A 17238-nucleotide genomic window follows, 5' to 3' on the forward strand; every position below is an offset into this window, starting at 1 on the left:
GGTCCCGATCCCCAGGTTGAGAACCACTGGTCTAGATCAAGGGATGTCATGATCCCCATGCTCTATTCTGCCTTGGTTAGACCACACATGGAATATTGTGTCCATTTCTGGGCACCACAATTGAAGAGAGATATTGACAAGCTGGAAAGTGTCCAGAGGAGGGCGACTCAAATGATCAAGGGTCTGGAGAACAAGCCCTATGAGGAGCGGCTTAAAGAGCTGGGCATGTTTAGCCTGCAGAAGAGAAGGCTGAGAGGAGACATGATAGCTATGTATAAATATGTGAGAGAAAGTCACAGGGAGGAGGGAGCAAGCTTGTTTTCAGCTACCCTGGAGACTAGGACACAGAATAATGGCTTCAAACTACTAGAAAGGAGATTCCATCTGAACATTAGGAAGAACTTCCTGACTGTGAGAGCCGTTCAGCAGTGGAACTCTCTGCCTCGGAGTGTGGTGGAGGCTCACAATAATCACAATAATTGAACACAGTGGGCAGGGCCAATTGCAAAAATTAAAAGTTTGAAAACACTGAATGAGATGAGCAATGTTGTGTATCTGGAAGGAGGATCAGATGGGTTGTAGTTGCTGGGATTTATAGTTCACCTATAATCAAAGAGCATTCTGAACCCCACCAACAATAGAATTAGGCCAGACTTTCTCTGAACCCATTCCAACTTGTCTATATCCTCCTTATATTGAGATGCCCAGAACCAAACCCAAAACTCCTGATGAGGACTGGCTAGTAGAGAATTTAGTGGACGTTTACTTCTCTTGAGTCAGAAACTATTGTTGTTTTCATGTGTCCGAAATGGCTCAAGAGTTTTTGTATAGTATCTTCACCCAATCTACTGCCCTGCAAATGTGTTTGACCATGATTCCCATCATCCCTTATCAACTAGGGTCCAACTATTATCGTCATCTTTTGAGCAAAACACGATTCTTTGTACATCTGGCATCCTGTTTGAAAGCTAACAGAGCCACATGTTTTGTAAACACCAAAACAGTTGCCAAGTTGTGTAGGGCATGATCCCTAAAATGAAATCTCCCATGTCTCTGAGTTGCAAGAATCTGCTGGCCAAAGGTTACACATGCGGAGATCAAGTCATTAGCCACTTCCTTTAAAGTAAACACTGAAGTTCAAATAATTCCTCTGTCTGAGGTCATCTTATGGGCTTGAGTAGGCAGCGGCTTTGGGCTTGGCAGTGAAAGATGTGGACACAGCAGCATTTTTTCCTGTACTTAGAGAGCAGTGAAGTGCTCTACATGTATGTTATTGGTGGCAGAAATAATTTATTGTGGTTGCGTAAGGCAATAAGTAAATCAAGGGAAAATACATTCTGGTCATCCAGTTTAGTATAGTGGTTTAGATCTGTTTTTCGAACCCGGAGGAATCCTAGAAATAATTTCACATTTCTGTGACCTCCTGCGTGCAAACTACAGCTCAAAATATATTTTTTTTAATTTCAAACTATGAAACTCTGGTTTAGAGAGTGGGATCGTGGCAAGTTTATCCGGTCATTCTGACTTACTTTACAGAGTTGATGGTCTAAACCAGCATTTCTCAACCTTGGGGTCGGGACCCATGGGGGAGGTCCTGAGGGGGTGTCAGAGGGGTCTCCAAAGACCATCAGAAAACACAGTATTTTCTGTTGGTCATTGGGGTTCTATGTGGGAAGTTTGGCCCAATTCTGTTGTTGGTGGGGTTCAGAATGCTCTTTGATTTTAGGCGAACTATAAATCCCAGCAACTGCAACTCCCAAATGACAAGTCTATTTCCCCCAAACTCTACCATTGTTCACATTTGGACATACTGAGTGTTGATGCCAAGTTTGGTCCAGATCCATCATTGTTTGAGTCCACAGTACTCCCCGGATGTAGGTGAACTACAGCTCCAAACCTCAAGATCAATGCTCACCAAACCTTTCCAGTATTTTCTATTGACCATGGGAGTTCTGTGTGCCAAGTTTGGTTCAATTCCATTGTTGGTGGAGTTCAGAGTGCTCTTTGATTATAGGTGAACTATAAATCCCACCAACTACAATTCCCAAATGGCAAAAGCAACCCCCCCCAACCCCACCAGTATTGTGCCAAATTTGGTCCAGTGAATGGAAATAAGTCCTGTATATCAGATATTTATATTACGATTCATAACAGTAGCAAAATTACAGTTATGAAGTAGCAACGAAGATAATGTTATGGTTGGGGGTCACCACAACATGAGGAAATGTATGAAGGGGTTGTGGCATTATGAAGGTTGAGAAACACTGTCATACAGGGACATGAGAGAAGCCTCCCATAAGCATGGTAAAACATCAAAACATCCAGCCGCACCCTGGGCAACGTCCTTTCAGACAGCCAATTCTCTCACACCAGAAGCAACTTACTTCTGGTGTGAGACATTGGTTTAATTCAGAATGCTCTTTGATTGTAGGTGTACTATAAATCCCAGCAACTACAACTCCCAAATGGCAAAATCAATCCCCCCAACCCCACCAATATTCAAATTTGGGTGTATCGGGTATTTGTTCCAATTATGAAGTAGCAACAAAAATAATGTTATGGTTGGGAGTCACCACAACATGAGGAACTGTATTAAAGGGTCACGACATTGGGAAGGTTGAGAACCACTGGTCCAAACTAAGCCATGTTTCCCAAACTCTGATCTTACAGGTATTCTGGGAATTGAAGTCCAGAATACTCGGAGAACTAAATTTGGGGGTCATTTGTGCCATTGGTAGCATCTCCCCAGAATTTCAGACTTTATGACTTGCTCCCTGTGATTCCATCGCACTGAGTCAAAGGAACTGAACTTGGGAAATTTGCATGCAAAGGCCTCCTTCAGAGCTCCTGAGATCCACCAGGTCATTGTAAATACGATGCAAATAAGCGATGCTGTGCAAATTACCACTGTTCAGCTTTCGTCTCCTGAGCTGGAGGTATATCCTGGAGAAAATATTCTTCTGTATGACAACCACCAACTTTTGCTTCTGGAAAACATTGTGTGCCTAGCTTTGAATGAGTAGAAAAGGTAAAGCTTTCCCCTTGACATTAAGTCTAGTCTTGTCTGACTCTGGGGGTTGGTGCTCATCTCTATTTCTAAGCCAAAGAGCCAGCATTGTCCATAGACACCTCCAAGTTCATATGGCCAGTATGACTGAAGGGAGCGCCGTTACCTTCCCGCCGAAGCGGTACCTATTGATCTACTCACATTTGCATGTTTTTGAACTTATAGTTTGGCAGAAGCTGAGGCTAACAGCAGGAGATCACCCTACTCCCCGGATTCGAACTGCTGACCTTTTGGTCAGCAAGTTCAGCATCTCAGCAGTTTAACCTGCTGTGCCACTGAAGGGTCCTTTGAATGAATATCATGTACATTATCTTCCTTTGCATAGAATTGAATTATGCCAGTTAAAGTGGTATCAAACTGCATTAAGTCCCTGGCGCAGATGCACTTTTGTGAATGCAGAGTTGGTGACCAACCACAAAGTGTCAGTTCCCTGTACGAGATGGGCTTGGTGGCCCACATCTGTCCTCCTCCAGCCATCAGTTGAGCATCTTTGTTGTACGGCCGTTACCTTCCCGCCGAAGCGGTACCTATTGATCTACTCACATTTGCATGTTTTTGAACTTATAGTTTGGCAGAAGCTGAGGCTAACAGCAGGAGATCACCCTACTCCCCGGATTCGAACTGCTGACCTTTTGGTCAGCAAGTTCAGCATCTCAGCAGTTTAACCTGCTGTGCCACTGAAGGGTCCTTTGAATGAATATCATGTACATTATCTTCCTTTGCATAGAATTGAATTATGCCAGTTAAAGGGGTATCAAGCTGCATTAAGTCCCCGGCGCAGATGCACTTTTGTGAATGCAGAGTTGGTGACCGACCACAAAGTGTCAGTTCCCTGTACGAGATGGGCTTGGTGGCCCACATCTGTCCTCCTCCAGCTATCAGTTGAGCATCTTTGTTGTACAGCTCTCTAGCACTTCGTCTCTCTCCGCGCTCTCGTTGCAAGTCAACTGGGAATTAAGAGAGTATTTTAATAATAGAAAATTAGCATCCCACATTGGAATGCAAGCAAGTCAGCGGAAAATAATTTGGTGTTCCTTGCTGACTCATGTCTACGTTACTTGGATTGTAGTATCAGTCGCCTTCATGGAAACTTCTTGGCGTTCCAGCTGTGAAGGTGATCTTGGGCATGAAGGGAACGGGACAGTCAAAGTTTCTGTGTGCACACCTGATTCCAGCAAGCTTTGCAGAGTAAATAAACATGCAGCGCCTTCTTTCTCCGGTCTCCAAATTCACCAGTGGCGTTTTAATCATTTGTTGTTGTGTGCCTTCCAGTTATTTCGGACTTATCCGAAGGCAAAACTATCACCATAAGTTGGAGACACCATTAGTTGGAGACAGCACATCCACTTAGGATATCAGCAGTTTTATTTTGTACACAAAGGGTTGGGTGCTGTTGTAGTTGTGTGTTCTTTCAAGTCACTTCCAACGCCAAACTGGATTTCTAACCTCTCCTTCTTGGGCAAGGTTCTGGAGCATCTGGTGGCCTCTCAGCTCCAGACGTTCTTGGATGAAACCAATTATCTTGATCTGTAGCAGTCTGGTTTTAGGTCTGGTCACTAAACTGAGACAGCTTTGGTCACCTTGGTGGATGACCTCTGCAGAGAGCCTGACAGGGAATGTGTCCATATTGGTTCCCTTGGATATCTTGGCAGCTTTCAATACCATCGACCATGGTATCCTTCTGGAGCGGCTCTCCGGAATGTGTCTTTGGAGCATTTCACTGCAGTGGCTTGGTTCCTTCCTGGAGGATTGCATCCAGTTGGTGAAACTGGAGGGCGGGCCACCTGCTTGGATCCCTGGCCTTTGACCTGGGGGGTCCCGCAAGGTCCCATTCTTTCCTCCAGTTGCGCTTTATTGGTTTAAAGCTGCTAAAAGGAGATCGGAGTACATAGACCAGATTGGGGTGCAGTGTAGGGGAGACGAGAATAGTTGATGTATATATCTATGGCTAAGCTACATTGGTTTCAAGCTGAGAAATACCTGTATGTGAGATTTGAATGAAAAGTAATGCCTTCACCTTTGTACCTCCTCAACAGATGGCAGTACTGCTATGCGTCAGGTATTAGCTTGTTCAGTAGACTCTCCTCTACAGTTCCATTTTGGCAGGAAGCCTTAACATTGAACGGTTGTGTTGTTAAAGTGCAAAGTATGGAACCCTGCTCAGATGGTCGGTCAATGCGACTTAAGCAACGTATGCGGCAGGTACTGGCTTGTTCAGTAGACTCTCCTCTACAGTTCCATTTTAGCGGGAAGCCTTAGTATTGAACGGTTGTGTTGTTAAAATGCAAAGTATAGAACCCTGCGCAGATGGTCGGTCAATGCGACTTAAGCAACGTATGCGGCAGGTACTGGTTTGTTCAGTAGACTCTCTTCTACAGTTCCATTTTGGCAGGAAGCCTTAGCATTGAACGGTTGTGTTGTTAAAGTGCGAAGTATGGAACCCTGTGCAGACCGTCGGTCAATGCGACTTAAGCAACGTGGAGTCATTGAATTCTTGACAGCAGAAGGTGTCTCCCCAAAGGAGATTAATCAGAGAATGCAAGCTGTTTTTGGTGATTGTGTTGATGTGAGTACTGTGCGTCATTGGGCGAGCAAGTTTAAAGATGTTGAGGTGGAAGCATTTGACTTGTGTGACAAAGAGTTGGACGTCCTGTGACAGCAACCACTGAGTTTCACAAGCAAAAGGTTGACAGATTGATTCTGGATTATTGTCGTATCACTCAGAGAAATGTCAAGCATAATCGGCATTTCACAAGAATGTGTTGGTCACATTATTGCTTTGCTTGGCTATCGAAAGATCTGTGCACGATGGGTACCCAGGATGCTGATGCCTGAAATGAAAACGCACAGACTTGAAACTTTAGAGACTGGATCTCACTACCATACGACATCCTCCATACAGTCCAGATTTAGCACCGTCTGACTTCCATCTGTTCTTGATAATGAAAGAAGATCTGTGGGGACATCCTGATGCTTCTGATGAAGACGTTGAGAGAACTGTGGTTGCAGAATCAGAGTGTTGACTCCTTCTGTGATGGCTTCAGAAAACTTGTTCATGGTTGGCAGAAATGTATCCAATTATCTGGTGATTATGTGGAAAAGTGAATAGTGGTAGTTAAAGAGCACATTCTCAGGATTATTTCTGCCTTTGATTTATTAAAATATTCCCATCCAAACCCAAGTAACGATGGTGGAGGCATTACTTTTCATTCAACCCTCGTATTTGTATATTAAGAGGACTAGATGTATGTTGTATGTTGTGTTTGTACCATCTGTTTTGATAAGGCCAAGTGGCTAATTAATAAAATGGTTTGTTCGTTCGTGTAAAATCATATTTGGAATAACACAACATCTGGAAGTCTAGAATCGCAGGGGAAAAGGAAGCTTAGTTTTGATGCATCCTCTCTCAGCTCAAGAATACTAGAATTTTGTATGCTGAGCAGGTTGGTACTTGAGTTGAAAGGGAATCTGAGACGTGACCTGAGCCGAACTCAATGAGGAAACGGGGAACATGACCTGTGCGGTTCTTAGGGTCACTTCTTTCTGCCGCTCCGTACTCAAGGGCGGGTGCCTGGCTGAGCAATGAGCAAGCCTCTCGTAAAAGGCTCACGTCTCACTGTTATTGTGTGCGCTTCTTTTCCTTGGATACCATGCTCAAAAGTCGTTTCCGCTCCAGAGGGTGACGGAATACAATAGCAAGAAAACAGACGGATCCATCGCCACAGATCAAAATATTAACATGCATGCAGTTTAAAGCATGTCCTTGGGAAGCGTCCCCGTGCTTTGAGGCTTTTGTGCAGTCTGTATTTTGAAATGATCTGTGCCTGTATTGTCGAAGGCTTTCATGGCCGGAATCACTGGGTTGTCGTAGGTTTTTTCGGGCTATATGGCCATGTTCTAGAGCAGTGGTTCTCAACCTGGGGGTCGGGACCCCTGAGGGGGTCGCGAAGAGGTGTCAGAGGGTCTGATGGTCATGGGGATTCCATGTGGGGAGTTTGAGCCAATTCTATCGTTGGTGGAATTCAGAATGTTCTTTGATTGTAATGAACTATAAATCCCAGCAACGACAACTCCCAAAAGTCAATGTCTATTTTCCCCAGGCTCCACCAGTGTTCACATTTGCGCATATTGAGTATTTGTGCCAAGTTTGGTCCAGATCCACCATTGTGCGAGTCCACAGTGCTCTCTGGATATAGGTGAACTACAACTCCCAAACTCAAGGGTCAATACCCACCAAACCCTTCCAGTGTTTTCCATTGGTCATGGGAGTTCTGTGTGGCAAATTAGGTTCAAATCTATCGCTGGTGAAGTTTAGAATGCTCTTTGATTTTAGGTGAACTATAAATCCCAGCAACTACAGCTCCCAAATTGCAAAATCAATCCTCCCCCACTTCCACTAGCATTTACATGTGGATGCATTGGTTATTTGTGCCCAGTTTGGTCCAGTAAATGAAAATAAATCTTGCATATCTGATATTTACATTATGATTTATAACAGTAGTAAAATGACTGTTGTGAAGTAGCAACAAATACAATGTTATGGTTGGGGGTCACCACAACATGAGGGACTGTATTAAGGGGTCATGGCATTAGGAAGGTTGAGAACCACTGTTCTAGAGGCATTCTCTCCTGATGTTTCGCCTGCATCTATGGCAAGCATCCTCAGAGGTAGTGATGTCTGTTGAAACTAGGAAAATGGGTTTATATATCTGTGGAAAGACCAGGGTGGGACACCTAGCTCCAGCAGACAAGTGTTCTTTGTCTCACCCTGGTCTTTCCACAGATATATAAACCCATTTTCGTAGTTCCAACAGACCTCACAACCTCTGAGGATGCTTGCCATAGATGCAGGCAAAACGTCAGGAGAGAATGCCTCTAGAACATGGCCATATAGCCCCAAAAAACCTACAACGATCTGTGCCTGGTCTGTCTTTCTTGGACTAAAGCATGGATTAGAATGCAGTTATCTGTAAGGTTGGATAGATGCAGTGCAAATAAGCAGCTGATGCAGCATTTCTCAACCTGGAAGTCGGGACCCCTGGGTGGGTCATGAGGGGGGTGTTAGAGGGGTCAGCAAAGACCATCAGAAAATGCAGTATTATCTGTTGGTCATGTGGTTTCCTTTTGGGAAGACTGACCCAATTCTATTATTGGTGGGGCTCAAGAGGCTTTTTGATTGTAGGTGAACTATAAATCCCAGCAACTGCAACTCCCAAATGTCAAGGGCTGTTTTCCCCAAACTCCAGGGGGGTGTCAGTGGGGTCAACAAAGACCATCAGAAAATGCAGCATTTTCTGTTGGTCATGTGGTTTTCTTTGTGGGAAGTTTGGCCCAATTCTATAATTGGTGGGGCTCAAGAGGCTTTTTGATTGTAGGTGAACTATAAATCCCAGCAACTGCAACACCCAAAATGTCAAGGGCTGTTTTCCCCAAACTCTACCAGCATTCACATTTGGGCATGTTGAGTGTTCGTGCCAAGTTTGGTCCAGATCCATCATTGTTTGAGTCCACAGTGCTCTCTGGATGTAGGTGAACTACAACTCCAAAATTAATATTATTATTATTATTATTATTATTATTATTTACTTAATTTATATACCGCTTTTCTCAGCCCTTGGATGACTCAAAGCGGTTAACAATAGCAAAATTCAATGCTCAACATCATAAAAAGAGTTAAAAAACAGTTAAAAACAATGATATAGTAAACAATCAGTTAAGCAGAACTATAATATCTCATTAGCGTCTCATAGATCATCTGGGGAGGCCCTGCTCTCGGTCCCGCCTGCATCACAGGCGCGCCTGGCAGGGACGAGAGACATGGCCTTCTCAGTGGTGGCCCCTCGACTGTGGAACGCCCTTCCTACAGATATCAGATCGGCCCCCTCCCTGTTGGCGTTTCGGAGGAAAATGAAGACCTGGCTGTTCGAACAAGCATTCAATTAAGCAGTGTAATTGAATATAGGAATATGGAATAATGGATGATGAGAATGGATTTGGATTTTATTGATGAGACGCTAATGATTGTTATATTGATGTTTAATCGTTGATGATGCTACTGTTTTTAACTGTCCCATATTCGTTTTGTGATGATTTTGCATTTAATTTTGCTGTTGTTAACCGCTTTGAGTCGCCTGAGGGCTGAGAAAAGCGGTATATAAATGAAGTAAATAAATAAATAGGTAAACTCAAGGTAAATGCCCACCAAACTATTCCAGTATTTTTTGTTGGTCATGGGAGTTCTGTGTGCCAAGTTTGGTTCAGTTTCCATCATTGGTGGAGTTCAGAATGCTCTTTGATTGTAGGTGAGCTATAAATCTTAGCAACTACAGCTCCCAAATGACAAAATCACAACCCCCCCCCAACCCCACCAACATTTGGACATATCGGATATTTGTGCCAAATTTGGTCCAATGAAAGAAAATACATCTGGCATATCAGATATTTATCTTACAATTCATAACAGTAGCAAAAGTACAGTTATGAAGTTGCAATGAAAATAATTTTATGGTTGGGGGTCACCACAACATAAGGAATTGCATTAAGGGGTTGTGGCATTAGAAAGGTTGAGAACCACTGAGCTGATGGAACACTCATGATTGTGTATAAAATTGTTTTGTTTCCTCTCCACTCCCATTTCTAGAATTTTGTTGAAAAACAAAAGCTGTTTGGCGAGTCTTGCTGAACATTTTGACAAGCTGCTGGCCCCTATCCTGCTGGAGTTATGGCGCTCCCCTTCCTGAAAGACTTGGACAAGTATAAGGACCTCGATGAAGATGAGCTCCTGGGGAAGTTATCAGAGGAAGAGCTGAAGCAGCTGGAAACTGTTTTGGATGACCTGGACCCGGAGGTGTGTATTGCGTCAACTGGACAAGCCCCTCTGCCCTGTTGAAAAGTTCCATAAACTACTGTTCTATACAAATAATTATAGGCACTGTTTTAATTGACTGTTTTTCGGATATGTGTATTTATGTTTGTTTTACATTGTTGTAATAAAAAGTGAGGAGGAGCTGAGAAGCCTTCTAATCAAGGTGAAAGAAGAAAGCGCAAAAGCCAGGTTGCAGCTAAACGTAAAAAAAAAACAAGATTATGGCAACAAGAATGATTGACAACTGGGAAATAGAGGGAGAAAATGTGGAGGCCGTGACAGACTTTGTATTTCTAGGTGCAAAGATTACTGCAGATGCAGACTGTGGCCAGGAAATCAGAAGAAGCTTCCTTCTTGGGATGAGAGCAATGTCCAGTCTCGATAAAATAGTAAAGAGTAGAGACATCACATTGGCAAGGAAGATCCATTGCCTAGTCAAAGCCATGGTATTCCCTGTTGTCACCTACGGATGTGAGAGCTGGGCCTTAGGGAAGGCTGAGCGAAGGAAGATCGATGCTTTTGAGCTGTGGTGCTAGAGGAAAGTTCTAAGAGTGCCTTGGACTGCGAGAAGATCCAACCAGTCCATCCTCCAGAAAATAAAGCCCGACTGCTCACTGGAGAGAAGGATACTAGAGACAGAGTTGAAGTCCTTTGGCCACATCATGAGGAGACAGCAAAGCCTAGAGAAGTCAATGATGCTGGGGAAAGTGGAAGGAAAAAGGAAGAGGGGCCGACCAAGGGCAAGATGGATGGATGGCATCCTTGAAGTGACTGGACTGACCTTGAAGGAGCTGGGGGTGTTGACGGCCAACAGGGAACTCTGGCGTGGGCTGGTCCATGAGGTTACGAAGAGTCGGAGACGACTGAATGAATGAACAACAACAACAACAACAACAATAATAATAATGATAATAATAATAATAATAATAATAATAATATCTTTATTTATATACCGCTCTATCTCCTCGAGGGGACTCAGAGCGGTTCCCAGGTAAAAATCACAGATCATACAAAGTAAAAACAACATAACCATAAGATTAACAAAACAAAATATGCACAATGTGTTGTCGAAGGCTTTCATGGCCGGAATCACTCAGTTCTTGTGGGTTTTTTCGGGCTATATGGCCATGTTCTAGAGGCATTTCTCCTGACGTTTCGCCTGCATCTATGGCAGGCATCCATATGCACAAAAAAAATGTCGCCATAACACACATATATATAAAGTAATCCTGCCTGTTCAAGGCAATTTAAAAAAAAAATTAAAAGGCCGGGCCAAGATTTGTGCAAGCCCAAAAATTCTAGGAGCCTGGGAATTAGATGCAATGCAATGGCAGGCAACAATAATATTAGGTATGGGTCTGTGGCTGTTCATTCCAGGGCTGACTAGAGGAAAGGATCTGGGTAATTGGTAGGAAGAATAAGGCCGTATTCGACAATGTGTAGGGCTGAGTTAGAACTGGCCATTTTCAAAGGCTTGTTGAAACCACCAGGTCTTCAAGCTCATAGAATCATAGAATCAAAGAGTTGGAAGAGACCTCATGGGCCATCCAGTCCAACCCCATTCTGCCAAGAAGCAGGAATATTGCATTCAAATCACCTCTGGCAGATTCTGGACACATTCCAGCTTGTCAATATCTCTCTTGAATTGTGGTGCAACCTGCCACTCTAAGAGCACATGGAACCATCAGCCTTAATTCCATTGGCCTGTTTTTTTATCATTAATTTTATTAATGGCAGGAATGTCTTTGAGTGTTGACAACTTCTGTAGCTCTCAGGAAAGTGCCTCTCTGTGGAAGGCAATCTAACAAGCCCATCTTGTTTTGCAGAATGCGCTGCTGCCAGCAGGATTCCGGCAAAAGGACCAGACTTCCAAAAAACCCTCTGCTCCTTTCAACAGGGAGAAACTCCTTTCCTTCTTGGAAAAGCAAGCACTGGAGCTGAAAGACGTGGAAGATTATGTCCCCTACACAGGAGAAAAGAAAGGTAATTCCCCCGGATAAGGCTCTTTGTGGAAGCTTACGGTATTCCCTTCCTTTTGTCCTACATGGGTTCAAATGACAGGAAAGGAGATTCAACCTGAACATTAGGAAGAACTTCCTGAATGTGAGAGCTGTTCAACAGTGGAACTCTCTGCCTTGGAGTTCGGTGGAAGCTCCTTCCTTGGAGGCTTTTAAAAAGAGGCTGGATGGCCATCACTCTGGGGTGCTTTGATTGTGCTTCTTCTGCATGGTAGGAGGTTGGACTAAATGTCCCATGTGGTCTGTTCTTGTATGAGGAGGCTTATTAACAAAAGACCCTCCTCGTAAATGTACAGCAGAGTAACTTATTAGTTGTAGCGTGATGCGACACCATTAGCCCAAAGTAATAAAAAGAGCAAAAACACACAGACCAATGCTGTCTTTTCCATAAGAGGCTTTTCTTTGTAGTAAAACAATATGGTTGCACTATTTACAACAAGAAGGTTTCCATAACACAAATAAACAAATACGTAGTAGCTTTACATACTTATTATTATTATTATTATTATTATTATTATTAGAAACACAACAAGATGAGTCCACAACAGACAAGATTATTTTGCTGGCTGTTGTTGTTGTTGTTGTTTATTATTATTATTATTATTATTATTATTATTATTATTAGAAACACAACAAGATGAGTCCACAACAGACGAGATTATTTTGCTGGCTGTTGTTGTTGTTGTTGTTGTTGTTGTTATTATTATTATTATTATTATTATTATTATTAGAAACACAACAAGATGAGTCCACAACAGACAAGATTATTTTGCTGGCTGTTGTTGTTGTTGTTGTTTATTATTATTATTATTATTAGAAACACAACAAGATGAGTCCACAACAGACGAGATTATTTTGCTGGCTGTTGTTGTTGTTGTTGTTGTTTATTATTATTATTATTATTATTAGAAACACAACAAGATGAGTCCACAACAGACAAGATTATTTTGCTGGCTGTTGTTGTTGTTTATTATTATTATTATTATTATTATTATTATTATTATTAGAAACACAACAAGATGAGTCCACAACAGACGAGATTACTTTGCTGGCTGTTGTTGTTGTTGTTATTATTATTATTATTATTATTATTATTGGAAACACAACAAGATGAGTCCACAACAGACGACGATTACTTTGCTGGCTGTTGTTGTTGTTGTTATTGTTGTTGTTATTGTTATTATTATTACTATTATTCTTATTATTAGAAACACAACAAGATGAGTCCACAACAGACAAGATTACTTTGCTGGCTGTTGTTGTTGTTGTTGTTTTTGTTGTTTTTGTTGTTGATTGTTATTATTATTATTATTATTATTATTATTATTAGAAACACAACAAGATGAGTCCACAACAGACAAGATTACTTTGCTGGCTGTTGTTGTTGTTGTTGTTATTATTATTATTATTATTATTATTATTGGAAACACAACAAGATGAGTCCACAACAGACAAGATTACTTTGCTGGTTGTTGTTGTTGTTGTTGTTGTTGTTGTTGTTATTATTATTATTATTATTATTATTATTATTGGAAACACAACAAGATGAGTCCACAACAGACAAGATTACTTTGCTGGCTGTTGTTGTTGTTGTTGTTGTTATTATTATTATTTGAAACACAACAAGATGAGTCCACAGCAGATAAGATCTCTCTGCTGGCTGTTGTATTGAATCGCACATCGGACCCTTCCCAAGTGTCTAGGACTGTGTGATGTATTATTATTATTAGAAACACACAGCAACCTTCACCCTGTAGCTTTCTCACGTGAGGCTTCTCTCCTACTCGGCCTCTTCATAGACGAAGGCCTGCCTCTCACACTGAGGCTACCTCACAGAGAAGCCTGCTCACACAGACTGAGGCATTCCCTCACTGAGGCAAGCTAACACTAACAGTCTTCAGCCTACTCACTCTCCTTAGGACGACACTAGCTTTGACCTACTGACTCTTAACAAGCTTGACCTACTAACTTTCAGTGCTTGACTCACACTTTTGTAATCAAAGGTAAAGGTAAAGGTTTCCCCTTGACATTAAGTCTAGTTGTGTCCGACTCTGGGGGTTGGTGCTCATCTCCATTTCTAAGCTGAAGAGCCGGCATTATCCGTAGTCACCTCCAAGGTCATGTGGTCACCATTATTGTGCTTTTCCTGCATGGCAAGATGTTGGACTGGATGCCCCTTGGGTTTCTCTTCCAACTGTATGATTCTATGATATATGGTAAAGGTTTCCCCTTGACATTAAGTCTAGTAGTGTCCAATTGTGTGGGGCAGTGCTCATCTCCATTGCTAAGCCGAAAAACTGGCGTTGTCCATAGACACCTCCAAGGTCATGTGGCCGGCATGACTGCATGGAGTGCCGTTACCTTCAACTGGCGTTGTAGATAGACAACCCCAAGGTCATGTGGCCGTCATGACTGCATGGAGTGACGTTACCTTCCCACCAAAGCGGTCCCTATTTATCTACACACATTTGCATGTCTTTGAACTGCTAGGTTGGCAGAAGCTGGGCCTAACAGTGGGAGCTCACCCCACTCCCTGGATTTGAACCACCAACCTTCCGATCAGCAAGTTCAGCAGCTCAGCGGTTTAACCTACTGTGCCACCTGGAGCTCCCTTGTAATCAAAAATACCTAGTTATTATTTAAATATTTCTGACATCTTCTAACTTTTATTATTCTATCATTTTAATTGCACAACATTACTTCTAGGCTGGGATGTCCTCCGCTTTCACCCATCCACACCCATGCGATGTAGGAGAAGTACTTTTCCAACAGGGACAAAGCAAACCTCCCCAAAACACAAATACACTTTGAAATCAGCTGCCATAACTGGAAAGTCCCATTCTGTACCCTTTGTTGATAAACATAACAATGGCCCACTGTTGCCCAAGGAGGAAGCCTGACCTCACTGGCTTTTTTCATGGAATGACATTTAAAATGGAAATTGCATTAGAAAAAAAACAACAATATAAGCTTTGTGGGTGCCTTGTGACTATCAACATGGCATGTAAACATCATTGTCTGCTGGAGGCCAGGGGAGCTGGAGCACCAAAAGGGTCACGGGGTTGCCTTTCCTGCTTGGATGGCAAGGCTGGCTTCCCTTGGCTCACTTGGCGAGCTCCTTGGGGTTGAGGGTGCGAATCATGGACCCCTCCAGATGTTGTTGGGCTTCATCTCACAGTATCCCTCGCCTTTAGTTGTGCTGAATTTGGCAAGTGGGACGATATTGAATACGTTGAAGTTTATCCCCACAACTTTTGGAAGAGCCAACTAATTATTTTGAAAAAACATGATTATTATGTTCGTTACACCGTGATTTTATTTATCGTGGCAGGAGCAACCAGACTTTTGTATTACATTTTTAACAAAGCAAACAAACAAACAGACAAAACAATAGCAAAATTCAATGCTCAACATCATAAAAAGAGTTAAAAAAACAGTGAAAAACAATGATATAATAGGTTCTTGTGGGTTTTTTCGGGCTATAGAGCCATGTTCTAGAGGCATTTCTCCTGACGTTTCGCCTGCATCTATGGCAAGCATCCTCAGAGGTTTGAGGTCTGTTGGAAGTAGGAAAAATGGGTTTATATATCTGTGGAATGGCTGGGGTGGGGCAAGGAGCTCTTCCCTGCTGCAGTTAGGTGTGAATGTTTAGCTGATCACCTTCATTAGCATTTGAAGGCCTGCCTGAGCCTGGGAAAATCTGTTGCTGGGAGGTGTTAATCTGTGCCTGGTTTTTTCCTCTCTGTTGTTTAGCTGTTATAATTTTAGAGTTTTTTAATACTGGTAGCCAGATTTTGTTCATTTTCATGGTCTCTTCCTTTCTGTTGAAATTGTCCACATGCTTGTGGATTTCAATGGCTTCTCTGTGTAGTCTGACATGGTGGTTGTTGGTGTGGTCCAGCATTTCTGTGTTCTCAAATAATATGCTGTGTCCAGGCTGGTTCATCAGGTGCTCTGCTATGGCTGACTTCTCTGGTTGAAGTAGTTTGCAGTGCCTTTCATGTTCCTTGATGCGTGTCTGGGCAATGCTGCGTTTGGTGGTCCCTCTGTAGACTTGTCCACAGCTGCATGGGATACGGTAGATTCCTGCAGAAGTGAGAGTTTCCCTCTTGTCCTTTGCTGAACGTAGCATTTGTTGGATTTTCTTGGTGGGTTTGTAGATTGTTTGTATGTTGTGTTTCCTCATCAGCTTCCCTATGCGGTAATGATATAATAAACAATCAGTTAAACATAACTGTAACATCTCATTAGCGTCTCATAGGTAAACTCAAGGTCAATGCCCACCAACCCTTCCAGTATTTTCCGTTGGTCGTGGGAGTTCTGTGTGCCAAGTTTGGTTCAGTTTCCTTCATTGGTGGAGTTCAGAATGCTCTTTGATTGTAGGTGAACTATAAATCTCAGCAACTACAGCTCCCAAATGACAAAGTCACTCCCCCCCCCCCCCCGACCCCACCAACATTCAAAATTGGACATATCGGGTATTTGTGCCAAATTTGGTCCAATGAATGAAAATACATCTGGCATATCAGATATTTATCTTACAATTCATAATGGTAGCAAAAGTACAGTTGTATTGTCGAAGGCTTTCATGGCTGGAATCACTCAGTTCTTGTGGGTTTTTTCGGGCTATATGGCCATGTTCTAGAAGCATTTCTCCTAACGTTTCGCCTGCATCTATGGCAAGCTTCCTCGGAGGTGACCTCACCTCTGAGGAAGCTTGCCATAGATTCAGGCGAAACATCAGGAGAAATGCTTCTAGAACATGGCCATATAGCCCGAAAAAATCCACAAGAACTGAAAAGTACAGTTATTTATTTATTTATCGTGTCAGGGGCAACCAGACCATTTTATTACATTTCTAACAGAACAAAACAAACAGACAGACAAAACACAAAGTTTGCAAGCTTGGTAGTTGATTAAATGTCCTTTGACCAGGATCTGGACACATGGAGTGCCTCTGGTGTTGCTGCAAGAAGGTCCTCCATGGTGCATGTGGCAGGGCTCAGGTTGCATTGCAGCAGGTGGTCAGTGGTTTGCTCTTCTCCACACTCGCATGTCGAGGATTCTACTTTGTAGCCCCATTTCTGAAGGTTGGCTCTGCATCTCGTGGTGCCAGAGCGCAGTCTGTTCAGCGCCTTCCAAGTTGCCCAGTCCTCTGTGTGCCCAGGAGGGAGTCTCTCACTTGGTATCAGCCATTGGTTGAGGTTCTGGTTTTGAGCCTGCCACATTTTTATTATTTATTTATTTATTTATTTATTTCGTATACTTCTACCCCGCCCTTCTCAACT

At 42.7% G+C, this 17238-nt stretch overlaps 1 protein-coding gene across 1 annotated transcript in view; it reads left to right on the top strand.

Annotated features, from left to right (window-relative positions):
• LOC132762363 (tropomodulin-3-like) overlaps nucleotides 1-17238 on the top strand; it is a 68523-nt gene that overhangs the window by 18638 nt on the left and 32647 nt on the right. The window contains exons 2-3 of the mRNA XM_067471406.1: nucleotides 9708-9914; nucleotides 11759-11915. Coding sequence (XP_067327507.1) covers nucleotides 9789-9914; nucleotides 11759-11915 — 283 coding nt within the window. The 5' untranslated portion in view covers nucleotides 9708-9788. The remainder of the gene's footprint in view (nucleotides 1-9707; nucleotides 9915-11758; nucleotides 11916-17238) is intronic.

This window comes from Anolis sagrei, chromosome 9 (assembly GCF_037176765.1).
Source record: "Anolis sagrei isolate rAnoSag1 chromosome 9, rAnoSag1.mat, whole genome shotgun sequence".
Taxonomy (NCBI): Eukaryota; Metazoa; Chordata; class Lepidosauria; order Squamata; family Dactyloidae; genus Anolis; species Anolis sagrei.